The 26,555-nt window shown below is 37.4% G+C and overlaps 1 protein-coding gene across 1 annotated transcript in view; it reads left to right on the top strand.

Annotated features, from left to right (window-relative positions):
• LOC306846787 (CUB and sushi domain-containing protein 3-like) overlaps positions 1-26,555 on the top strand; it is a gene marked incomplete at its 5' end in the record, with an annotated part of 460,366 nt that overhangs the window by 380,065 nt on the left and 53,746 nt on the right. Inside the window, 16 exons of the mRNA XM_079380399.1 lie at positions 688-806; positions 952-1,021; positions 3,413-3,529; positions 3,630-3,839; positions 3,930-4,118; positions 5,464-5,641; positions 8,292-8,437; positions 11,822-11,902; positions 12,831-12,944; positions 14,761-14,949; positions 15,376-15,534; positions 20,164-20,352; positions 23,198-23,383; positions 24,367-24,561; positions 24,671-24,844; positions 25,561-25,734. Of these exons, the coding sequence (XP_079236525.1) occupies positions 688-806; positions 952-1,021; positions 3,413-3,529; positions 3,630-3,839; positions 3,930-4,118; positions 5,464-5,641; positions 8,292-8,437; positions 11,822-11,902; positions 12,831-12,944; positions 14,761-14,949; positions 15,376-15,534; positions 20,164-20,352; positions 23,198-23,383; positions 24,367-24,561; positions 24,671-24,844; positions 25,561-25,734 (2,490 nt within the window). The remainder of the gene's footprint in view (positions 1-687; positions 807-951; positions 1,022-3,412; positions 3,530-3,629; positions 3,840-3,929; positions 4,119-5,463; positions 5,642-8,291; positions 8,438-11,821; positions 11,903-12,830; positions 12,945-14,760; positions 14,950-15,375; positions 15,535-20,163; positions 20,353-23,197; positions 23,384-24,366; positions 24,562-24,670; positions 24,845-25,560; positions 25,735-26,555) is intronic.

Here is a 26,555-nt window from a genome sequence, read left to right as displayed (position 1 = left end):
GATGGATGGATGGATGGATGGATGGATGGACGAACGGACGGACGGATGGATGGATGGATGGATGGACGAACGGACAAATAGACATATGGATGGACAGATAAACAAATGAAGGGATAGTTGGACAAATGGCAGATAGACAGGCACAATAGATAGACACAATAGTAAGACAGAATCGTGGATGGACAGACATGGATAGATATAGATAGACAGACACAGAGACGGATAGATGGATAGATAGATACTAGGTAGATAAGGGGAGAATGGCAATGAAAAAAGAGGTGGTCTCAACCAATAGACATATTTTCATATCAGAATCTGGAAAAATAATCTGTGGCTGCAGATACTGAGCCAGAGAGAGACACCTGTTCCACACAAAACAGAGCCAGATGTCCACATTTACATCCATAAATAATTAGCCAGAAAACAGTCCTTCTAACCACATGTTTTCAGATACCAGCACACCAAATCCTCACAGGCTTGCTGAAATACAAATACATTCTTTTTTGGAGTTCAGCAACCTGAAACCTTTTGCACACGGTAGCTGTCAGCATTATTCTGTGGAGATTTATATTTATATATATATATATATATATATATATATATATATATATATATATATATATATATATATATATATATATATATATATATATGATTGCAGCAGTTTTGAACTCTGTGTGTTTACAGCTATTGGCCTAGATACATGTCCAGAGCCTCAGACTCCAACCTATGGGATTAAAGTAGGGGATCGATACATGGTGGGAGATGTTGTCATGTTCCAGTGTGAGCAAGGATATTCTTTACAGGTGAGGCCAATGTGTTGTATGAAACATACAGTGCATCTGACTTATTTTGTGCATTGATCACTTCTTCGCAAACAGTTTTGTCATATATTCCTGGAAGCACAGTATTTGTGATTTGAAAATAATGATCTGTTTTGTTGTCGTCTAGGGAAATGCTCATATCACATGTATGCCTGGACCAGTGAGGAGGTGGAATTATCCGGTACCGCTTTGCCTCGGTAAGGTCTTATGAAATGAATTGTGGAAGATTGTGTTTCTCAGTTTCAGATTCCCTTTCATCAGCAATTGAATAAGAGGCTCTACGATGGGTTATGTGAGTTTAGGCTGAAGTTTGATTCATCATCTCGTCCTAAATTCTTCTCCTGTCCCAGCAGGTTTTATTTAATTCCGTTCCTAAAATGCAGAGCGCGGCAGAGTTTTCGATCACACTATAGAATATTGTGATGGATTATCTGGTGTTTATTTATGGGGACATTTTTAAAGTGAAAGCCAACTAGAGCCTTTATGTTTCAGTGTTTGCCTTCATTTTTCAACTGTTTTTGCCTCAGCCAAGCTGAAAATGCTGAAATACCCAGCCCAATAATTTACCATTCTGAATGCAAGCACTCCCACAACTTTGACTTTTTTAACGCTCCTTTCCGGTGCTTTCTGCTCAACTCAGAGGGCAAAGCTTGAGTTTACAGGAGTACTGCTTCTTTTTCACTGCCAAAACCTTTTTCCAAATAAATATCAAGCTTTTTTAACACAAACATGACCAGTAAAGCATTTAGATACATTTGTTTTTCAACACACTTGGTAATATGTGAATTTTTCGATTCTTGCTGTAATTTTATGAAAGTTACACTCAAAGTCATGGTTCACAAACACATATTTGAAAAAACAAGATGACCCCGCCCATAACTGATGCCATTAGTTGCATTATCATGCACATTTACAGCTGTAATGAAAATTTAAGTCTTGGCTAAACAAAGTGGCCAGAGTATCCCTTAGTACAGTTGATATTTTGCCTGTCTGTAACTCAAGAGCAGAAATGATCACTTTGGTCAATGATTTGTATGTGTTTGTGGGGGATGCACTCTTCTCTATCTGCTCCTTGTGTAAACGCAAGATGGAGATTCTCTTTGATTGCCAAGATTATGTGCCAGACAACTCTCTCCCTTTCACTGCATCAGCCTATCCTGTTTATAGCATATCCTGTGTGGCCAGCAGGCTTTCCTACAATACCAAGTTTGTGTCTTTTTCCTCAGATCAGTTCATCACTGATCAAGGGCACCTTGTTTATCTTTTATATTGCTTTGGCTCGTGTTTGAGTTGGCTGTCCCTTGACCTGCCTAATTCCCTTTGCCTCCTTTTCAAAAGTAATTGGAAGGAAGTTTCTACTACTGATGTATCTGATGTATGTAGCAACATTGTCCAGCCTCTGCTGTGCCAAAACTAGACCTCCCATCCATGACTATTAGCTGTGATCTACATAAAACTGTTGGAATCACGACTTTAAACCCCAGTAGTGTTGGTGCTTTTTATCATGCTCCTCATGCCTCTAAAAGATACAATAGCCTTTGTTTTGTGCCAAACAAATAGACTGCAGATCAGAATTTCTTTTATTCCAGTATGTTTATTTCTGTTTAAGTGCTTTTCTGCTCCTCTATTTTGCCGCCTCTTAACCAACAGTTTAATCTAAAAGTAAGTGAAACATAAAGGGCTGAAGGGACTTGTTGTAATATGTTACTGGGATTTCTCTTGCCAACTGCAGCTTTTACACTGGTTTTGATCTGATACAGTCATTTAGCAGTCTGAGGTCCATCTTCTCAGAGTCAAGAAAGCTTTATTGGCCAAGTGAGATCACTTGAACAAGGATTTTTGTTTTTCTGGTTTACATGAGCTCTCAGCACTTTCATATATATACTTACGGACAGTTAGAATGCATCACTGCTAGGGCTATATGACTACTTGTTCTTCACGTTGATCTTGTCACAATTATTAGTGATTCACTTGACCTTAGTTGCATTTCTATTTCTTGTATCTATATTCTGTATCATGACTCATTCACAAAAACATTCTCCATAAATTGTCGATAAAATATGTGCAAAATATTTGGAATTATGTGAAAGTTTTGCATTCGCAAAACACATTATGAGCAAATTAATGAAATTAAGATGAAAAAAAGTGTCATAAAAGCAGTATAATTCTGGCAGTGGAATTATGCACAATTTTAAAATCATTTTAATTATAATAAATTCATTAATTTGAAGTTAATACTACTATATATTATTAGCCAACAGAAATTAATGTGATCATTAGAATATTTATAAATAAAAATAATCTTAGATTATTACATTCTAATTTATTAAATAACAAAAAAAAAATTCAGCTCACAATATTTAATGCATTAATCTAATTAACTTTAACAAACTGAACTTGTATTGAGAATGTTGCCAAATGTTCACATTAAACTATTTTAAGGTACATCAGTGTTACATAAAATATTCAGGGTTCTGACTCGTGACTTTTTTGTGCTTTATTCATTCAGTGATGCAGTAGAGTAGGAGTGCATAAAGTGCAACACTTTTGGCTGTCTAATAAGTAAATCTTTATCTGTATATTCACAGCTCAGTGTGGTGGATCCATGACGGAGGTTAGTGGAGTAATTCTGAGCCCTGGTTTTCCTGGCAACTACCCAAGTGGTTTGGACTGCACCTGGACGGTCATCCTTCCCATTGGCTTCGGTACGTGCTTGTCATTAAACTGTGTAGGAATGAACTACAGAATTTTGTGACTCAAGGCCTTTAGTCAGTGTCACTTACTGTGGTCAACGTGTTGTTTAAGGAATCCACATGCAGTTCCTGAACTTCTCCACCGAAGCAATCCACGACTACCTGGAGATCCGAAGCGGGCCTAGTGAGACTGGTACAGTGATTGACAGGTTCAGTGGGCCGCAGGTTCCTGAGTCGCTCTTCAGCACCACCCATGAAACCAGCTTCTTCTTTCACAGCGACTATTCCCAGAATAAACCTGGATTTCATATTACATACCAAGGTAAGACTTCTAACATTTCCCAAGATACATTAGGTGTCTTATTATTGAGGTATTTGCATTCATCCTCCTCAATTGTTTGTTTTTCCTCAGCCTATCAATTGCAGAGCTGTCCTGACCCCCGACCTTTCAGGAACGGTATCGTAATAGGCAGTGACTTTAGCGTGGGCATGACGGTGTCTTTCGAGTGTTTACCCGGTTACTCGCTCATCGGCGAGACATCTTTAACATGCCTCCATGGAATCAGCAGGACCTGGAACAACCCTATACCACGCTGTGAAGGTGGATTTTTACTCTTCCCCTCAATATAAATTCTTTATACACCACCTTTATTCACTGTTGAAATTTAATGACCTCAGTGTTTCATGCATGAAAACAGCTCACTGGAAGTTATTATGAAAGTGTCATCAGTTGCTTACAGCTGATGAGATTATACACAAGCTCACGAGTGAGATTTATTGCCTTATCTCAAAAATATTACTAGATAATGCGTGATGTTAAAGAGCGCCACGCATCTCTATGGTGAGAACAAATTCTCAATGGCTCACTGATCCACATTATTTCCCAGAGCACAGTGAGGTGATGTCATAGCAGAGCGATCACGGCTATGAGATTAACATTAGGAGATAAAACCTTTAAAGATGCACTAGGTCATTTTGTTCTTGTTTTGCCAGCTTCTGTTAGTCAATATGAAGCAACCTTGGACTATCTACCTACATCTGTTGGCTGATATTGGAACTGGTAGATTTTTTCTGAAATGTCGTCAAAATTTGACAAAGAATTTTTAAATTCGAAATAAATCTATCGTTGCAAGTAGATTCCAAACGTTTATAAAACAGAATAAAAACCTAGTTAACAATCTAGACATGTTTTAAATGATGTTTATATGGACCAGTATAACTAACAGCAATATTTGCCTAGATATATTTTACAGAAACATTTTGTCAAACAAAGACTTCCATTTATATTTTTGATTGATGACATGAATCAGAGATTTTATTTGATTCATTCAAATGGGCAATATGATTCAGCGGATCATGGAAATGATTTAATTGATCATGGAAATGAATTGAAAAACACTAAAGTCATTTTTGCTACTGATTTTCACATCAGTAATATCAAAGTAAGGAAGAATTACAAAGAAAACGTCTTAACCAAATGAAATGTACATTAAAATCATTACAATATTCATGGTGTTACTTTATTTTATATTGACAGAAAAACCGATGCAAATATTTCATGAATATTCAATATATTACAAAATCGTAGTGTGGATGCAGAATCGTGTAATAAAAATAATGTTTCTTTTACTGATCCCTTTATAAAGTGCCGTTTTCGAAGTATTTTTCACCTGATATTAATTTATTCTGGGGATTACCTATATAAAGTGTGTAGATATTTAGCAGGTCATGTAATCTAAACATGTCACCCACAGTGATATAGGACCAGCCATATGTTCTATAAAATAGCTTTTCCTAGGCCACTATTTTGGGGTTGTGTGTAATCTCTTGTTTACATTAACATATATTTTTTAAATGACACAAAAGTGCAGAAATTTTATTCAGATGTTCTATCTGTACAAAAAATGTGCTGTAAGTTGTTAACATGACTTTTCTCTCCCCAAAAGCTCTGTGTGGTGGAAACATCACCTCCATGAACGGCACCATCTTCTCCCCGGGTCACCCAGCTGAATACCCCAACTTCCAGGACTGTGTGTGGAGTGTCCGGGTGCCCCCTGGAAACGGCATCTACATCAACTTCACCGTCCTCAGCACTGAACCCATCTACGACTACATCACTGTGTGGTAAACTCTCATAGGAAATCTTTTAAATATGTCATGATGTCCTTATTAGGAATCAGTTAATATTCGTCAGTGTATGATATATAATAAAAGCACTGAAGAAGTAAGAGAGATGGGACTGCACATACAAATGAATGAGCCATTTGTGACCACACTCCAAACGTCCTTCAATGTAAGACACTCATTCTTGTGTGCAAAACAACCTGCGGTCCTCTGAAAAGCCTCAAAGCACACTTGCTCGTGTCTGAGGAAGGAAATCATGCTTTAAATCTACCCAAAACACTTTTAGGACTAGCTGCCACCTCATTTGCTTGGTTAGGCATCACAGTATCTCTCCATTTGAAAGGTAGTTATATAAATTGTCTTTGCACAGTTCCTCAAGTCAGGAGACAATTTTCAGGATTAAATTCACTTCTGGGTTCCCTAATGTGGTGTCTTGTTACTAAAATGGAAACTTCACACTTGTTTTGTTTGACTTTGTCTGGTCATGGATGATACTAGAGGTGCCACCAATCTGCACATTAGCTAAATATTTAGATCTATTTTTAGATGTAGATTTAATATTTTAATGTAGATTAAAAAATAATTTTAGTTCTAGTGTTTTAGTAGTATAGTTTAGTATAGCCTAGTGTTTTTTTGTTGTTGTTTTTGTTGTTGTTTTTTTATTTCTTATTATTATATTATACAAGAAAATGTAAACTTCACCTTAAATTTACCTTAATTATCATGTTCAAAAGTTTGCATATGCTTGGTTTATGGGCATAAATGACTTTTTGTCCATAGACTTTTTGCTAATTGCGTATACTTCATTTTATTTGCTTTCTGTAGCTACTGGTTTTGGCCTCCTCATGGAAATTAAGCCCATTTGCTTTGGTGTTTTAGATTCCAAAGGGAGTGTGTCTTCAAAAAAGAAGAAATATCTCTTGAGATTATGCAGGCTTAATATGAGGAATAATTAAACAACAATACAGATTTTATACTTAAAGTTCTTTGAGGTAAAAGTTGCAAAGTACAACTTCCAGGCTCCCGAATTTTAAGATTTTTTAAAAAGATTTTTGTAACACAGTATGCAACTTTTGAAATTATTGTCATATATCTTATTAGATGTATGATTTTGAGAGACTGAGTCACAGATAGCAGCAGGCTTTAGCCAGAGTTTGTGTCCTTACAGAGTCAGTTAAGGCCAAATGGTTGTTCGGAAGAGCAGAGATTTTTGACTAATTGTCTTTGACATCAGTGTGACACCCAGTTGTGGGGGAGATGGAATAATGCATTGAAAGTAACCCAGGATAAATCCAGTAATTAATGTCAGCTGTTCACTTTTCATATCAGAGGTCCCTCTTGTTTAAGAAATTCCAGAGGGTAATTTTATTTATTAATGGATTCTGCATAGCCTACACTCACCGTTGTGTTAAATAATGCATTTTTACCACGGATAGAGGTTACATTATTATTGCATTTTTCTTACTTTTTTGCTCTGTACAATCTGCAATTGAGATTGCATTTATGTTGCATGTTGCAGTGCTAGAGTCTGTCCCAAAACCTGCTTGACAACGTGCTCTACTGAAATTCGTGAACAAACTTGCAAACAAGCTTCTGTATTTCTCTCTCTGGGTGCTCCGACGGTTACTCATAGTGCTGCTACTAGTGACCATCTCATGCATCATAGGTGACCTAGATAAAACCATGTCTTCTGGTTCATTAGTCCAGCTCTATCGTTCATGTAAAGAACAAAGACTTTATACATTTCTGCTGGGCTGGCCTAATGCAAAGACAGCAGCAGATATGGCAGGAAGATTGCTTAATAAACTTAAAGACACAGAAAAATGACTGCCTGTTTTGGAGATGCGCTTCTCGCTTTTTCTTGCAGTCAATAATAGGGGAAATATTGCTATCTCCGCTTAAAGTCCCATTTCAGACAGTATGGCTCATAAAAGCAGCGTTCAGCGATGTACTGCAGCAGAAATCAGTCTTAAACTATGAAGCACGTAGTTTATTTACTCTGTGTAATTGCAGAGTCATTATTTTTGCTGGGCCACTAGGTTAAAGTCATGTTTCAGTGACTTAAGGTTCATAAAGCAATTTTAAGTGATAAAGTGCAGTGGAGATGAGTCTTAAAATGTTTAATTTATTTACTCTGTGTAACTTCAGATTCTTTACTGGGTGTTTCAAACCACAAAAAAAGAAGAATTTGCACTTGCTGTATGGGTTTTTTAAGACCCTGATTTAAATGCAGAAAGTATATTTGATGTTATGCCCACTTATAAAGCTTTTTTCCATCTTTTGTTCATCATTTAATGAATAACTGCATGCTGCTATGATCAACAGAAAAACTTTTAACAAATTCTCTTTACCACCCACAATAACTGCGTCAGGTGAACAATTTTGTAAACAAGGTGGAATGTATAATGATCTTAATTTTCCTAGAAAAGAGGTGTGCTTGTACTGAAAACAGTGACAATGACTTAATTTTAACACTCATGCTCCATTTATTGTAGATTGTAGGTGGTTTTTGCACTGAAACAACTTTTTTAGAAACCCTTTGTTTCCAAACCTATTGCATAAGTTGACTTAGGCCTGAGTCATGAGATCAGTCATTCTGGATGTAGCTGGGGATGAATTGTAAATCTTGCTTCATTTCTGTTTTTTGCAGGGATGGTCCTGACCAGAGTTCGCCCCAGATCGGTCAATTCAGTGGTAACACAGCCCTGGAGTCTGTCTACAGCACGTCCAATCAGATCCTCATCAAGTTCCACAGCGACTTCAGTGGAAGTGGTTTCTTTGTGCTTAGTTACCATGGTGAGATGCCACTTCAGGTTGCATTCATAGACATGTTTTACCAGTTTATCTAATCAGAGCCTCACACTGACTGCTTTAACAAAACAAATTGCAATTAAACAGTTGACCCAACTGTTTAAACTCTATATCATTTGTGTCTGTGAGAGACTGAATGATTTACACTTTTATCCGTTCAAAGGAATTTTAATTGAGGGCGTTATACATTCACACTTTGTAGCCTCATCCCTCATGTGTATGTAAGCCACCTAAATATACTTGCACTTCTGTATAAATTATTCCTTAGGCTTGTTTAATTTTAACCTTGGTGCTAAATAGTGTAAGATGCCTTTCAAGAACTTGAGGTGATCTGCAAACAGGAATTAAATTTGGTAAAAATTGGTTTGATTCAATAAATATCTTTCATCACTGTGTCATTTCAGTCCCCACCAGGCATTTAAAGTGGCTTACATATGCACTGATCATATTGACTTGAGTCAGGCTGCTGACTAGTATTTATAGTTTATTGCATGCTTTCATATTGATCCTTGGCCCATGTCAGCGGTCACTCGGGGCTTAATGATCCTAAGATACATTGGAAGAAAATGACCATTTCAGACTGTGAGTCACGCCAACAGTCTCAGAGTTATCTTTAATGGTCGCTGAATAGTCTAGTTTGTATATTTTCCATTTAGTTTCTCTAAATCCTTTATTAAATGGATAGTCCTAAAAATGAAAAGGATTTAATTTACTCATGCTCATGTTAAAAATGTATAACTTTCTTTTTGCTTTGTAACACAAAAGTAAAGGTTTTTGAAGAATATTCACACTGCTCTCTTCCATCCTGTCCTGAAACCAGCTTTATGTGAGGAATAGTCTAAAATTTAAGTTGATAATCACTGGTCACCATTCACTTTCATTGTATGGCAAAGAGCAGCAACTCAACCTTTTTTTTCCACTAAATACATTTTCAGGTTAAGAAAGACAAGAGGGTGAGTAAGTGATTGTAGAAATTTGGAGAATTATTCTTATGCATGTTTAATGCCGTGTGTTGTCAGATGTGAAGTAGAAAACTCTTGTTGTGAGTTTTTATGCTCCAGACCATATTGTTTTATCACTCAATGAGTTGAATTTCTTCACCCGTCTTTCGTGGATTGAATTTCAGATGGCTAATTTTCCATCTGCAGATATTTTAGTCTGTGATGTGCATACATAACAAAGAGAAAGGATAGTCTATATTTACTCAGATTTGCCCTGGGAATACCCCGTTTCATCATAATGAGTTTAGCTTTGATTCCATTTGATTCTGAGTAAATGGGACACCAAGCCTGAAAGACAACTTTATTTCCACCAACTGCTTTGATATGAATTAGTAAAAATTACCATCCATTAAACTGAAATATTCATCTAGTATTTAGTATGTTATCTAATCATATTATGGCTCTGTCGGATCTGCCAATCTGCTCTCTGATATCGCATCCTCTAGTGTTTTAAAGCCAATCTAGCCAAAGCAGCTTAGACAGGAATCTATGGAATATGATTATGAGCTCAGAATGGGCTCTCAAATGCAAAGATCATGCCCTCCAAATTCACTCAGGTTTATTAGCGGGGCTTTACTCAATATTCCGTCCAGACACCAAGGACATCAAAGAGGCATCTCTGAGTTAGAGAAGTGCCAAGTAGCCCATTTTAACGACTTAATTCCGAAGTCTCATTCTAATGGCTCTCAGAAGTAAGCATACTCACTCACAAACTATCCATTTCTGCCTCCCTGGTCCGTGATTCATCAAAGAAAAACTCCAGACAACAACAAAGAAGGTTTGTAATTGAATAAATTCAGTGTGTGTGGGGTTTTAAATCACAACCCTCTGTTGGTTTTTTTCCCTCCTTTTTCACACCCACTTGAAAAGCCTCTTGTAGGGAAGTATAGTGTCTTCAGCCACATGGCTGCTGATCAGAGCGTCCACCCTCATCTCTCCGGGCTGCCCCTTTTGTTGCCGTTCCATTTTGGCCACTTACCCCAAAACACAACAGGGAACCCGTCAGGAAGCAAACTGAGAAGGAGCCACATGCTAAGTGGACTTCAATGGTTAATTAGTGTGTTTCCAACTCAGCCTTCTGAAACCTCAACTTGGCAAGAGAAGACAAAGCCAAAGTCTTCCATCTCATCATTCATGATGTCCTCAAAGCGAAGAGCTCAAAGGTTTCTGATATCCATCTTAATCAGTGTGAAGTCGCTACAATTACGGTTTCATGTCAAACTTCGAATCAGCTCGACTGCTTCGAGGTCCTGTTGCATTCGCAGTTTTCATTAACACCAGAATAATTAACTCGCCAATTATGTTGTGCAAAGCTACTCGATAATTATCATCAACACTCCGGCTATCTACAGATTGCACAGGAAAGGGCCGCAGCACTGTTATACTCGCACAACAAATGCATTACTCATGCAATCCATAGCCGGATAAATGTTCGGTTAATTCCTTCTCTTCTTAAGTGATTCGCTCATTATGCGGGTCGTTTTGTTCTTGCCGTTTTAAACGACTGTGACACGCTCGCTTGCTAGCACGTGTATCCACTGTCAGATGTAAGCGATTGATAAGGCTCTGTGCTAACGTCGCAAAGCGGGCCGTAGCGCAGTGATAGTCACCCTTCCATGCGCCTCAGTGTCACCCTACTTAATCACGTCGTTATTTGCCCCGGCAGGTTCCTCTGTCATTAGTACTGACTAGATGCCAACACAACTGTGCCGAACGTCACACTGCGCCAGTGCGTTTTTTTTCAGAGTCGAAAGATTTCATTGGAAAATAATGGGCTGTACCAAAATAAAATGAGAAGCATTACGAAATATGACATTTAATATTATTTACATCAATATTTGTCTGCGCAAAAGCGATGCCAGGGGTGCAGCAACTACCTTTCCTTCCTAAAAAATGCTGTCAATATAAGGGGTAAAAAGTCATTTGAGGAGCCAGTGCTTTCATGTCGCTGTGATTGGCTCATTGTCTTGATGTGATAAAGTGTTTAACATGAAAATAAGTTTGGCCACACACATGTGCAAACGTGCAGTGGCATTAGAACAATTTGGGTGAAATTTCAGCATAGTGATGCATGAAGCACAGTTCAAAAAGAAGTCTTTCAAACCAAGCATCTTTCTGTTGAATCTACATGACCTGCTTGAACCTGTTTGAAAATCTGCTTGGGGAAATCTCTCACAATCACATGAAATTCATTTTCACTATTTTGAGATGGGACATTGGGTGGGGCAAAGAAAACTTTAAGGAAATTTTGTACAAATGAATACATTGATTTAATAATGTATAAATGTTCATGTTAATGTTTTATATATACTTTGTTACATAACTCCTCAGATCTTGTAACCACATCTTTCGTTCTCTTCTTTTGCAGCCTACCAGTTACGAGTCTGCCAGCCTCCATCAGAAGTGGCAAACGCAGATATCCTGATGGAGGATAATGAGTTGGAGATAGGTATGAATGCATATATTTGCTATTGTTAATAAAAGTGGTTCTGAATCTGTTCAGGTTGGCTTGAGATCATGTTGTTCCAAACATGCGACTTGCTTTCTTCAGCCGACACAAAAGAAGCCATTTGAAAAAAAAATCTCTTTTTATGTCTATACAAAGAAATTGAATAGGGTACAGTGTTGTTTTGGACCCCACCGACAGTTCTTCGGAACACCATCTTTTGTGTTCCAAACAGGAAAATCAAATGTTCGGAACAACATGAGGGCATATCGTGACAGAATTTTCATTTTTGGGGGAAATTCTCCATTAAGAGTTTTTTAAATCAGATCAGGCACTGGGATTTTTATTCAATTTATGTTCCTTGTAAAAAATGTCATACATTTCCACTCCACCTGTTACAGGAGTCTCAACTAATTCCAGCCAGCTGTCATCTGCCCTCAGTGCCAAAGTGACCACTAAAATAGTACCCTAAACAAGACCCGTTTGTAACAAGTGTTTCACCCACAGGCATGTTGGCACAAATGATCAAACCTGGCTTTTCTGGTGCTATAGAAATTAGGCCAATACTGTAAATGAGATTCACTTTGCCCTGTTGCCTAGACACTGGCAGTGCATAGGAATGCCTCTCCGCATAGAAACGCTTCTACGCGTCATACGTTTGATGATTTCCAGGTGCTTACGCGTGATTATTTTTACATAGGCAACGGTAGCGGGGTTGTCATGCAAAGCCAATACAAGCAATTCATTAGACAGGGCTGCATACGCTGCTGTTTTACAGCTCAATTATCAACCTCTTCAAGTTTAACATTAAAATATATACATCATGCCCATATCTGTGGCATCTATCTCCATTAAAACCAAGGAGGTTCGCTGTCCCACCTAATTAAACGGACACTTAATCATTACGACTCTTTCTCTCTTTGCGTCTCAGGTGATATTATCCACTATCGCTGTCACCCCGGATTCACCCTGGTGGGGAGCGAGATTTTGACATGCAGGCTGGGAGAACGGCTACAGATGGATGGACACCCTCCTTCCTGCCAAGGTGGGCATGCTCGTCAAGAACAAAGCCCCTTAAATGACACAGACCCGCCAGCTTCTATTTACCAGGATTACGTGTCTAATGCGTCCTCTTTTAGACAGCGGAACCAGCGCAGAACTGGGGTTAAAGGTTTCAGCGCGTTAGAGCGTGTTGCCATGGAAACGTTCAACCTCCATCCACAAGTAAATGGCAGGATATTGGGATGGCTAGACTATAAGCTCAAATCACTCAGACGAGCATCATACATGTAATGGAGGGTAAAATGTGATCAGAGGCGGTATTGCTGATAGCCCATGAAGAGCTCAGTCATTCCCTGTCACTGCTCCTTCCCTCATATTCGCTGTTGATGAGTGATGCTGCTCTTGGAGTTTAGTGGTTCAAACAGCTGCTGCCATTAATCTTTCATGGCTCCATCCTTCTCCCTGCATCCCCACAAGAGAGCACTCACTTTGTTAGAATTTGTCCTGTGCTTCAATCATTTGTCATGCACATTAAAGCAGTTTCGGAGTGGGATAAACAAAGTGAGCCATGGAGCAGGAGAGCTCATGAAGTGTTTTGCAAAGTATGTAACATTTCAGGCTGACTTGATGAAAAATTGTGGCTTCTTTTGTTTTTTTTCCAAGATGACAGATGATGGCCACCATCTACAGTTTCTGAGGAAATATGGTCCGAAATGATTTGCTGCTTTAAATCTAAAGAATGAATAAGATCAATAGATACCAGGCCTGATTTCATTAACAGTTGAACTAAAGTAATTCAGTTGGTTTATTGTTCTACAGCTTTATTCTTGGAGTTTAATTTAGTTCAGTTGAATTTAGCTCTATTTTTGTTCAATTTAGTTTGGTTAATTAATTTAATTTTGTTGAGTCAAGTGTAGTCCTCTTTAGTTTAATTTAATTTCTCTGAGCCGTCCTAGCCTTGTCTAGGACTGAGTCAAATGTAGTCTTGTCTTGTGTTGTCTGGTTTAGTCTAGTTTTATTTAGTTTGGTTAGGTTAATTTAGTCTAATCTAGTCAAATTTAGATTTGTTGAGTGGAGTGTTGGCTTATCTAGTTTTACTGAGTTGATATTAGTTAAATTTAGATGAGTTAGTTTTTTTGGTTTTAATTTTGATGATTAGAGCTTACAGCTAATGAAAGTAAAAAATCAGTATCTCAAAATATTAGAATATTTCCTAAGATCAATCAAAAAAAAAGGATTTGCAAAACAGAAAAGTTCAAGTTCTTTAAAGTATGTTCATTTATGCACTCAATACTTGGACGGGGCTCCTTTAGCACAAATTCCAGCATCAGTGAGGTGTGGCATGGAAGCGATCAGCCTGTGGAAAGTGTTTTACTTTGCATGTAATGAATCTAAAATATATGAAAGTTTCACTTTTTGAAATAAGTTACAAGAAAAAATGAACTTTTTCACCATATTCTAATTTTATGAGATGCAGCTGTATTAAGTTTAGTCTAGTTTGGTATGGCTAATGTAGTCTAGTGGAGTTGAGGTTTGTTGAGTTGAGTGGAGTTTTGTCTTATTTAGATCTGTTTTCAGTTTAGTTTCATCAAATTTGGTTTAGTCTAGCCTAGTCAAGTTTAGGCTTGTTAAGTCAAGGGTTTTGGCTATTCTAGTTTAATTTCTGTGATCTGAGTTTAAATTAGTTCTGATGTTTTTTAGTTTAGCTAAACTGAATAGAGTAACTTTGTTGAGTAACATATGAAATATGAAGTAGAGTAGTACCATATAAAATATGCCCATCTTATTGATACACAAACCCTATAATTATCTGCTATGTGCAAAATCAACTAATAAAGATGTGTCTTTGCCACCCACAGTGCAATGTCCTGCTCATGATGTCCGTTTTGATTCATCTGGGGTGATTTTGAGCCCTGGTTATCCAGACAGTTACCCCAACCTACAGATGTGTTCTTGGAGCATCAACGTGGAGAAGGGCTACAATATCACCCTGTATTTTGAGTTTTTCCAGACAGAGAAGGAATACGACATTCTGGAAGTCTTTGATGGTAGACTTTTTTTTTCACTTAAACTTGGCTGTTATTGTAAAAGTGTTTCATTTATAGAGATTTCTGCAACATATGCAACACGGAGTTCACACGATCCACAACATTATAAAATAGTTTTTCTTTTCACTGTCATTTTTTTATAAATGCAACATGAAAAGTGAATCTTGAATTGATATTAGTCTAATAAGAGTGTGAATATGCCTTTCACAGGGTAGTCACCATTTGTAGCCAAGGCTGTTATTATCTACACTTTTTCTGCTTTGCCCATTTTCGAGATATTTTTTCAAGAAGTAATTTCAAAAGCCTTAGTCAAATTTTGTTCCACCTAAGCATTAGGTTCTTTTATGAGTTTCATCTTTTTTGACAGGTGTAATTTGGTGTAACAGTCCTTCTGCAAATTGTCTTTCTCTTCTATTTCTTTTAAAGGACCCACAATTCATAGTCAGACACTGGCTACATTGAGTGGTGACCTCCCCACACCCTTCAACATCACCACCACTGGCCACCAGCTTCTTCTGCGCTGGTCAGCTGACCACGGCACCAATAAGAGGGGGTTCCGCATCCGCTATGTCGGTGAGTATCAAAGTATGTATCCATTTAAATCTCTTTATTGCTTGCACGTTTTCCGTCTCTGGTCTTGAATTTGAATGAGCATGTAGGTGTATACTTTGAGCTGAGGAAGTGTGCTTGGGTAGTTGACATGAAATAATTTGGAGTAGATGACCTGCAGTGTAACTTATTATACTCTTAATTCAAAAAATAATACATAATATCTCCTATTTTTGCATTTAGATTACCTTGTCTAACACAAACTTTAAAAACACTAATAAATTATTAACACCGTCAATATTAATCTTTAGCAAATCTCAAAATGAATGTCCATGTTTTATACTGTGCGGTATAATGTTTGATTGTATGAAGTTTTTAGTTGGGTTTTTTTTATTTGTTTTTATTATTTGGACAAAATACTGTAGAATTTCAACATTAGCCATTTATTGGTTGTCAGCCATAACATAAAAATACTGTAATTATTGACTTATTGCTATTGGCCAGACTTTTCAAATTGATGCATCCCCATTTAAAACTTTTTCAAAATGCTGGATAATTTAAAGAACGGAGTGTCTATTTACACTAAGTGCAAATAGCCGCCTTGTTGGCAAAGGCTATTTACACTAACTCCACCCACCAACGTGTGATTGAGTTAGTCAAGACTAAAAAAAGACACTCAGTCAACATCAGTTTCAGTGGCGTAGATGGTTAGGCACATGCTTTTTGACACGATCGACCCGAGTTCGAGCTCGCCTTTTGCCAAACTTTTTTTCTCCCTTTTCAAATCTCATATCCCGGCAGAAAGGCATTTATTTTCAATAAAAATTAAGGAAATAATCAAAAAGTTAGAGTAGGTGTAGGGAGGGCTTTATTGTCCCAGTCAGATGGCATCGATTTAATAATTTGAATTAAAACTATCATTTACACTCAATACGTTATTATTGTGTACTGTTTTATAATGTACTACAATACTAAGGTGCAGATAATTGCCACTATTTGCAATAAGTAGTATAAATGGCAGAAAATCTTGCTATTTTAACATGGTGGATATAGAATATATAGCTATTTGCACTTAGTGTAAATAGCATATCGTTAAAAATACTGCTGTTTTCATTGAGTGTAAATAGAATCCAAATTGCAAATTGTCATTATTTACTTGACCCTACATTTCTTCTATATACATTTTATTATTAATATAAACCTCAAATCGGCATACTGATGGGGACAAAAGTTATTGCATGTTATGTGTCAACTACCAATATCTGTCAGAATCGAATGAGTGCATGTGCATGTATATGTTTGTGTGACCATAAATGGACATGTACCTGCTGATAACATTTCTTTGTAGAAGTGACTGTCTGTGAAGTACTTTGATGGATTTATTTTGTCTTCGTTGCCCAAGAGAGAGATACACACTACCTTACTTCAGCTCATATATGTTTGACAAATGTCCTTTGCAGTTTAGGTCGTGCACTTTACAGTTTCTCTGAAAAAGTCATACTGACAGAACAAGAAAGGGCTGAGACCCATTGGTCCCATAGTGCACCGTGGTTAAGTGAATTCTACACTTGTCGTTGTGGATGTCAACCAAAGCCCTGGGGACTCAAAGTACACACATTGCACTATTTTTCTTTCTTTCTTTTTTTTTTTTTTTACCACACCTTATCTTTTAATTCCTCAAGCTTGAGTGTGTGTGCTCAAATGTAGTTGAGCGGACTGAATAGGGACAGACAAATCTACAGGATAAGGGCTTTCTGTGATCACTTAAAGCGGATAGTATCCCTAGTGACTCAGTGTTTTTTCCACGAAAGAGTATTTTTACAGACATGGGAAATGCACTATTCTCATGGCCATGACCACCTCTTAAGTCTGTGTAATAACAAAGTTTGTTGAACCTCATGATCATGTAATTCAGGATGATTTGAGAATGATTCAAAGAGCTCCCGTGCTTCAACGTTTGACCATTATTTTATCATTTTTTTATTTTATCACATTTGATCATAATTTTAGACACCACTGTTTATAAGATGTTGTGTAAAATCTTGACAATGAAAAATCAATGTTGTTATTTTATTTTAATTTGTATTATTGTATTATAGCATTGCTTTAAAAAAAAATCTTAAAACGTTATCCTAGATTTAAATTAGATTTAAAAACCTAGATTTGAAATATGGTCTCAAAACAAGGGGCGATCCGGGAGCAATCCTTGAGCTATGTCCATTGTGCCCTTGAGCAAGCCACTTAACCTCGGGTTGCTCCAGGGACTGTTCCTATAACTCTATTAATTCACATGGTCATATGGCAAATAAAGACTTTATTGTGTACTTTATTGAGTGGTAATCATGTGCATATCACATTGCTGCAGTTGCTGAAATTTATTCTCATATCAACACTGCAGTTTCTAAGTGCTTTGGAGTGTTATAAAATCCTCCCCATCTCATGAGTCAATAGCTTTCCTTCACTTGCTCTTGCTCTTTGCAGTGAGCAACATATTTTCACTTAGCAATATTTCCTTACTGACTTTCCATCAAAAGGGCTTGATTCCTTTCAGGAAGGCCATTTCTGCTGGGTGCCAGCAGTGCTCACTTCACTTTTGTTTTCCATCACAGTTGGACATTCTGAACTCAGATTTAACTGTTGTTAGGGCCGCACATCCTGGTTGAACTTCCGTTCAACTCAAGCCTGGAGTGAATTTAACCGAATGAGGTGCCCGTGCGAATGGAGGTCAGATGCTTACACTTCCTTTATCCTGCCAGTTTGAGATATAAATAGGCATCGTACCTACATCCTCTTCACACTTCTGTGATTGGTGCAGGTGCAGAAGAAAGTCACGTAAGTCTGTGCGTTTCGGAGTATCTTTGAACTGAGATGAAATGCAAACTGACATCCCATGTTCGAAGTGCTTTTCAGGCTTTAGCCTCCTGTCAGTTGTTTTTCGGCTTGTGAAATCAATGATGAATGGCTTGTTCATTTCCATCGTTAAGAAATGAAAATTTCCACATCAACATGTTAATACTTTGTTTCAGTTCAAAGGCTGAGAATCAGTTTGAATTCATTCAGTCTGCTGTGAAACTTGGCTAGAGCCAAGTCTAACGTTATGAAAGCTTCTTTCTGTCTGTGGAGCTCTCTGTTGCTGTCAAGGTCTCTCGCTGAGTTTGATTGACATGGTTATTGATGTGCTTATGTTTGGTTTCAAGCCGAGTGTGTGACTACTGTGCCTTCAGAAAGTATTCACCCCCTTGAATCTTCTCACATTCTGATCCCTTACACCATCAGATTGTAAAACATATTTTAAAACACAACATTTTTTATCTCTGCTCTAACCATTCAATACGTGTATCATGCAGTATTTACAGAGTAATCCACGCTCCAGGAAGGCCATTCCAGAATTCTCACTTTCTGTTCAAGACCTTATTTTGTAGTATTTGCCACAGTCTTTGGTTCATTTGTCCTGCTAAATTGTCTTAGTCCAGATCTTGCAGATCTCTTACTGAAGTAGATATTCATTCATTTGGGTCCATCAATCTTTTCTTTATAGCAATAATTTTTATTATAGCAAAGATTAAAAAAAATTAGCCTTTATTTTATCTTCCAGATAAATTTCATTCATTTGGATCCACCTTTTATTTACAGCAATCTTTTTCATTTTATTTTAGAGAATTGTGTGGAAGTAAGAAGAAATAATCCTATTTAAAATCAATTCATTTGACTTGTCACATAATAGCAAAATAAATACTTTTACACATTCTCAATGCACTGTTTATGCATGGCATGCTTATGTGAGACTGAGCTCAAGTATTTTTCAAAAATGAGTTTAAATGATTAAACCATTAAAATATGTGTGGTGGTGTTTGGTTTTTTCAATATGTTTTTTGAAAGGTCCTCGTTTTGAAGATTTTAGATGCATATTTAAAATTACTGTACAAATGCATTTGTTTACAGCATAAGTATTGATGAATGTGGGCATAATATTTATACAGTGACTCCAAAAAGCATTTATACACTTATGGCACATGCTGTGGATTCCATTACATTAGATAACAAATCAAACCATTTGTTTTTAAATAAATATAGCAAAAGGACCTTTAATATGAAACATAGATCCAGTCTGCTGTTTTATAATTAAGACAAAAGATGTTAATATGATGAACTACACCTGTGGAACAGTTGGTTAAATTGCATACGTGACTGAAACATTTTCAAGTCAGTTTTGAGGAAAGGTCATAATTTTGGCAGATGCAATTACATTTTTTAAAATGTGTCTTTTAAAAGTTAAAAGAACAAGAAGAATTTTGCAGGAGTTAAAAAAAAATTCTTCCTTTCCAGAATTATCTTCTGTAATATAAATTCCATTGCTAAATTTCAGTGGGAGAAAAGAGTAATATACCAGATAATGTGACCTTTTCACAAATGATAAAATATTCATCTGCAGCCTGTCTCCAAAACACTTGGCTGAGGCATGTTGAATAAGGCACATAGGAGTTTTACGGTATGTTATTAAAGCAGAAAGGCTTTTCTAAGTGCCTTCAGAAAATATTGAACCCCTTTTATAAGCAGAACTTCTATGTGCCTGAATGAGTGAATGAGCCCCGTGTCACAGGGGTCTGCTCTGGGTGGTGATTAAGGAACTGATGGGGTCTAGTTTTTATTTGTCTGTCTGAACAGCGCTGTACTGCAGCACCCCGGACTCTCCTCTCCATGGATCCATAAGCAGCCAGACCGGAGGACACGTAAACAGCCTGGTACGCTGGGCCTGTGACCGTGGATACCGGCTTATTGGGAAGAGCACCGCCGTTTGTAAGAAGACCCCCTTTGGCTACTATGCCTGGGACGCCCCAGTTCCTGCTTGCCAAGGTAACACCCAGCAAATGAGGATGTTTACTAGTCCATTTTGGGTTGAATGTGCTGACCCAAGTACGTTAAAGGTTCAATACTTTATGATCATTAGCCATTTAACTGGCATCGACATTGATGTTATTTACCAGCGCCAACTTTTTCTGATTTGCAAAAACAATGGCCAATTTTTAAACCGTTTTTTTCTTCCATATTTAGCTGGGATATGGGAAAGTATTCATTTTCTGGATTCAATATTTTCAAATATTTCTAACTTTATTAAAATATTTCAAAGCGTAACATCGATTAAAACATTTTGATTAAATTCATTTTCTCCCCTCAAAAAAAAAATCAAGGATACGGCATGTGGCATTTACAATAGAGGTGAAGGGACCAATTTCTGCAGAATTTTAAAACTTATACGTGAAGCTAATTTTCACACCAGTATTTTGTTGACTAAAACACCCAACAGACCTTTTTTAAAGTCAGCAGGTAGTAATTCAGTCCTTGCAGATATGATCAGTAATTTTCCTGACGCATCTCTAACAAGCTTTTACGGTCAGTGATGGAGACGCGGTAATTACTGTCGCCGCTCCTCTCACTGATACGGTTTATTCATGATCTGTTTCATTTGTCACATTAATGACTAATCTTCAGAGCTCTCTTTATCCATCTGTGTCGTTTATCCTGCTCCACCTATCCTCCCAGACGCATCTTCACAGTAGAGTAGATGAGCCTGACTAAATAGTTTCTGAGGCGGCGCATTCATGCAGGGCCTCTGCTCCTACACTGTGACAGAATGGGCCCCTACTCCCTCTAAGAGCCACAGGCTCTGATGCCACTAACATCAAGTGACACTTGAATTACTCTGTACACTTCCAAAAGCGATCTGGGCACATTTTGTTTTTTTTGTTATCCTAAAGCAGGGTTCCTCAATAGGCGGCCAGCGGGCCGTAAAGAAAGATGTTTGGCCTGCGTTAATTTCAAATAATGTGGCATAAAAATTCAAACGCAGCATCAGAAAGCGACTTTAGCCTAACTTACATCGTGTCTACACAGGACGCGAGCACCACGGCACGACGCAACAAAATACAATAGAACTTAATCAGTGATGCGGTCTACACTGGATGCAGCGCAGCCCCGAGCGACAAATCCCCGACAGAAAACTGCTGTTCTCGTTCTCCTAACCAATCGGGTGGTTAGGACAAAAATTACATGGAAAAATACTTTTTATCACGTCGTGTCTGGTTGGAACACACGGTGTTACAGTTTGATCCTCCCCAAAAAATCTTAAGTGTAAAAATATTAATGCTGACCGATCTAATAATTGAATGTGCAATTAGGGAAAGTGGAGAGAAGACCAGTCTGGAGATGAGCAGGAACAGCTGATTTACATGGCAGACATGGAGATCTAAATTTTTTGTTTGTTCATTTGTTTTTAATATTCAACAGGCAAAGTTCTTCTGTATCTAAATGCAAAAATGTTCATAATTGTTTGAATAAAACAGACTGGTGGGGGGAAAAAATCTGAATATTTATCTTGTGACCATCTTGTGACTATTTTAACAAAAGCAACAATAATATAATAATTGTAAGAATAATATAGGATATATATTATATATATATGGAGAGAGAGAGAGGTCAGGGGCCCTTGGCTTGGTTTTGTTGGCAGAATTCGGCCCTCGGCGAAAAATAATTGATGAACCCTGTCCTAAAGCAAAACAACGGGTTCTTTTCTGTCACTGTCAAAGGCCACTCTTGGTGAGAAACGACTTTATACTTGATATGTGCTCTTTAATTGCAGTCTTTAATGGGAGGTTATTGTTCGGCTTCTAATGGCTGAGCACTGACAGTCGGATGGTTAGGGCTGTAGCTTTGTTTCTCAAATGTACCAATGGTTTTGCTGCTCAATAAATCTAGAGGGCTTTTGCACAGCAATGATTCATACTTGGCGTCATCTTAAAGTACTGTGCGTTGATAAATAATATTTTCCAGTGCTGCTTGCGTAAGGAAGAAGGAGAACAAGAAGCGAGATGGAATATTCCATTGGCTGGTTTGCCACACTGATGACAAGCATAGTTATAATGGAATAGTTCAACTCCTTGAGTGCTATTTCATTGTTTATGAAAAAGATCTGCTTTCATATACAGGTGAACCTTGACTTTGAATGTCTGAAATCATAGTGTCATTTTTCTTTTGCCCTTCTTTTGACTTTTCATTTAATACTTTTAATACGGTATTTACCTTTTTTTTATGTGTTCAGTTTAAACTTGAGTGGCTTTACAGTAATTGACTAGACTCCTTAATTCCAGTTCTTCATGTAAATGCACATAGTGACATTTTAAAGTATTCTGTGCTTTCAATTTTGTGGGCAACTTTAGTTTGGGGATGGTTTGAATCTAGGCATCACAACATTATAATGTACAGCACAGAAAATGGATATTTATTTGAGATTTGCTACAAAATTACAATTCACATTGTTATTAAATATAAAGATTATAAAGATAAATGTCTTCTCTCAGCTGGTAACCGATATGGTACAAATATATCTTGCATCCCTAAAATTAAATGCTCATGTGCACAGACCGCTTCCTTTTGGCCAAAATATCTATAATTACTTTTTTGCTCATAAACGTAGTATTGACCTTTAATAAAGTCGCTACGTGTTCATAAGCACCTGAAAAGCAGGTCGAATTACATCTTGTAAAACCAGCCAATCGAATAACCAATTTTCAATGCTCTGATGGTGAAATATTCTAATGGGGTAATAAGCAATGATGAGAGGTTTTTTAATTATCTTTCATAATTATATTTTCAACTTATTACTTAACATTCCATATGTCTATCTCATTTTCACACCCATAAGCTGTCTCCTGTGGGGTGCCCAAGGCTCCTGTGAACGGAGGAGTGCTTGCCATGGACTACTCAGTGGGTACACGTGTGACCTACTTCTGCAACGATGGCTACCGGCTGTCCTCCAAAGAGTTGACCAGTGCTGTGTGCCAGCCTGACAGCACCTGGAGCAACCACAACAAAGTCCCTCGCTGCTCAGGTACAGGCCTGCTCATAGAGATGCAGAAGCCCTTCAGCATGAATTTTACAGCATATCAAGAGACTGTATGAGAGGAATAAAATAGACTTGTACACAGAAATAATCCCCTTTTAATAGTGTTTACTCTAGGTTTTGAATTAATTGGCCCAGCCTGGAAAATAAAATAATATTTAGCTTTATTTGAGCAAGTAAAGCAAATTTTATGATACTGTTGTCAGATTTTATTGCTGATTTGGAATGTGTTATTAAAACATAATTTAGACAAACAGCTTTGGAAATGTCAGTGTTTTTTCCAATGAAGTAGGCAGGAGCTGTGCTTGTATCCCTATTGGCTAAATAGAAAATAGCTGCCTGGGGCATAACAAGATGGCCGCTGAGTGAATCGACTTGCCTTGAAGGGACTTTGAGAGATCTCTTTGCTTCAGCTTTAATCGTCATTTATTAATGAGCCAATTATATCTGACAAAATGATGCCTCTGTTTCAAAAACGTGAGCTGCCTACTTAGACTGCATTTTAAGCATCAACCTCAACACAAAGCCTGTTTCTAAAGGCTTTGCCTTCTAATATTTGAATTTGCCTTCTATTCAAAAAAACATTCTAAAGCAGCATTGCAGTTATCCTTTGTGATGAAAGCAATCCCATAATACATTAGGATTAAGATACAATATTCAAATAGTAAATATATTTAAGTTTGATTTAAAAAAAAAAATTAAAAAAAAGTTCATTCTTACCCTGTATTTGTGTGTGTGCTTAGTTTCATATTCACAGTTCATATCACTGTGAATTATGCTGTTTGACACATGGAGTTGCTACCGTTCCAAATCCGTCAAATCAGTTTAGTTATCATGCTGCCTTAGAAGGCAGATACCTATGAAAATAGCATGGCAGCTCAATAAATTTTGAAACCGAATCATTAAAAAAATATTGACACAGTACTAATGATAGGATTCTGAATATTGATTTTGGTGTATTTGCTGCACAGTTGTGGTTTGCCCAAGTATCGGATCTTTCTCTCTGGAACATGGAAGATGGCGCATCGTTAACGGTTCGCATTATGAGTACAGGACCAAAATCATCTTCACCTGTGATCCTGGCTATTACCGCTTAGGCCCCGCCCACATTCAGTGCATGGCCAATGGTGTGTGGAGCTGGAAGAACGAAAGGCCCCACTGCCAAAGTAAGTGTGTAATTCAGCTTCAATCCAACAGCTGTTTGGCTCCGTTAGTCAAATGTTTAAGATTTCCAGATTGTCCTTGTTTGTCTCACCCTCTCTCTTCCCTCCGCAGTCATCTCATGTGGGGATCTGGCCACTCCTCCCAGTGGCAAGAAAATTGGAACTCAGACCTCCTTTGGGGCCACAGCCATATTTACATGTGACAATGGGTATATGCTGGTGGGATCTACTGTGAGAGAGTGTCTATCTTCTGGTCTGTGGAGTGGAACAGAGACTCGCTGCTTGGGTAATGTGGTGTACATTCAGTGCTGCTGTTCACATCTGCTGTTTCAGGCATGTTTGCCTGGCAGCGGTCCAACTTGATTTTTAAACCTTGTTAAACGTGACAGAATCGTCATCATCCTAGTTTCTAGCAGTAACCATTCAGAAGTTTTGTGTTTATTATTACTGTACCACATTTTGTAATTAATGCCTTCAGTATAAAATAATATAAATGGAAGTGTGAATGTATGCACTATATATATATAGTATACGCATATATATATATATATGCGCGATTCAATTATGCTATTGTCTATTATGATATGCTATTATGATCAATGCTTCAGACAGTTGTGCTGCTTATATTTTTGTGGAAACCATGATTCATTTTTTCAGAATTCTTTTATGAATAGAAGGTTCAAAAGATCAGCAATCTTTGCTTGTATAACAATATTAATTTATTTTAAAATAAATCTTACTGACCCCAGACTTAAACGGCAATACACAAACATACTGTAGTGTCTAAGTGCTTGAAGTGCGTTTGACCTCAATCATGTTTTTTTGTCCTGCTCCACTGAAGGTCTCACTTTTTGGAATTTACATGCACTCCACTAAACACTTAATTACATGAAGCAGTCTGTCTCTCTAAAAGCATTGGATGTTAATATTTTACAGTGTAATGTAGCTGGTACTCAGACCTCTCACTTTAATCACTCTCTCTTCTCTTTCCTCTCCTTTTAGCTGGCCACTGTGGTTTACCCGAACATATCGTTAACGGTCAGGTGATCGGGGAGAACTTTGGCTACAGAGACACGGTAGTGTACCAGTGTGTCTCTGGCTTCCGCCTCATCGGCTCCTCTGTGCGCATCTGCCAACAAGACCACAACTGGTCCGGACAGCTGCCCATCTGCGTCCGTGAGTTTGGGACTCGTTCTTTTCTCTCCATGAATAGATTAAAGTCCATGAATAGATTAAATCAGACAGAGGGCCTAAAGCACCAAATGCTGGGTTACGAAATAGACAGACACAATCATACAGTCATGGCAAAAAATATTGGCACTCTTGTTAAATATGGTCAAAGAAGGCTGTGAAAAGTAATCTGCATTGTTAATCCTTTTGATCTTTTTTTTATTATTATTCACAAAAATCTAACTTTTCATTGGATAATAAAAAATAAAAATGGGGGGAAAATATCATTATGAAATAAATGTTTTTCTCAAATACACGTTGGACACAATTATTGGCACCCCTAGAAATACTTATGAGTAAAATATCTCTGAAGTATATTCCCATTCACAATTTTGAGCACTCCAGGTTGATTATGAACATGAAATTATCCAGCCATGGCTTCCTGTTTCACAGAAATATAAATAGGAGGGAAAACAAAGCCCAAATTCCCTTAATCATTTAGATTTAGATCAATTTAGAGCTGGTAAACTGGAAAATGGAGGTTTCAAAAAGTATTGAATAAAAGGGTGCCGTTAATTGTGGCCAGTGTGTATTAAGGCAAGGCAAGGCAAGGCAAGTTTATTTATATAGCACATTTCATACACAGTGGTAATTCAAAGTGCTTTTACATAAAAGAAAGTGAAATAGACATTAAAATCAATAAAAACATGGAAATAAAAATAATAAAAACAAGGAATTTTAAAATGATATAGAAAATGATTTAAAATAAATTTAAAGAAAATGATTAAACCTAAAATTTATTGCAGTCAGTTCGGACATATAGCACA

This window comes from Barbus barbus (assembly GCF_936440315.1).
Source record: "Barbus barbus genome assembly, chromosome: 27".
NCBI lineage: Eukaryota > Metazoa > Chordata > Actinopteri > Cypriniformes > Cyprinidae > Barbus > Barbus barbus.
The sequence above is the reverse complement of the archived record's forward strand: the minus strand, read 5'-3'. Positions and strand labels throughout refer to the sequence as shown.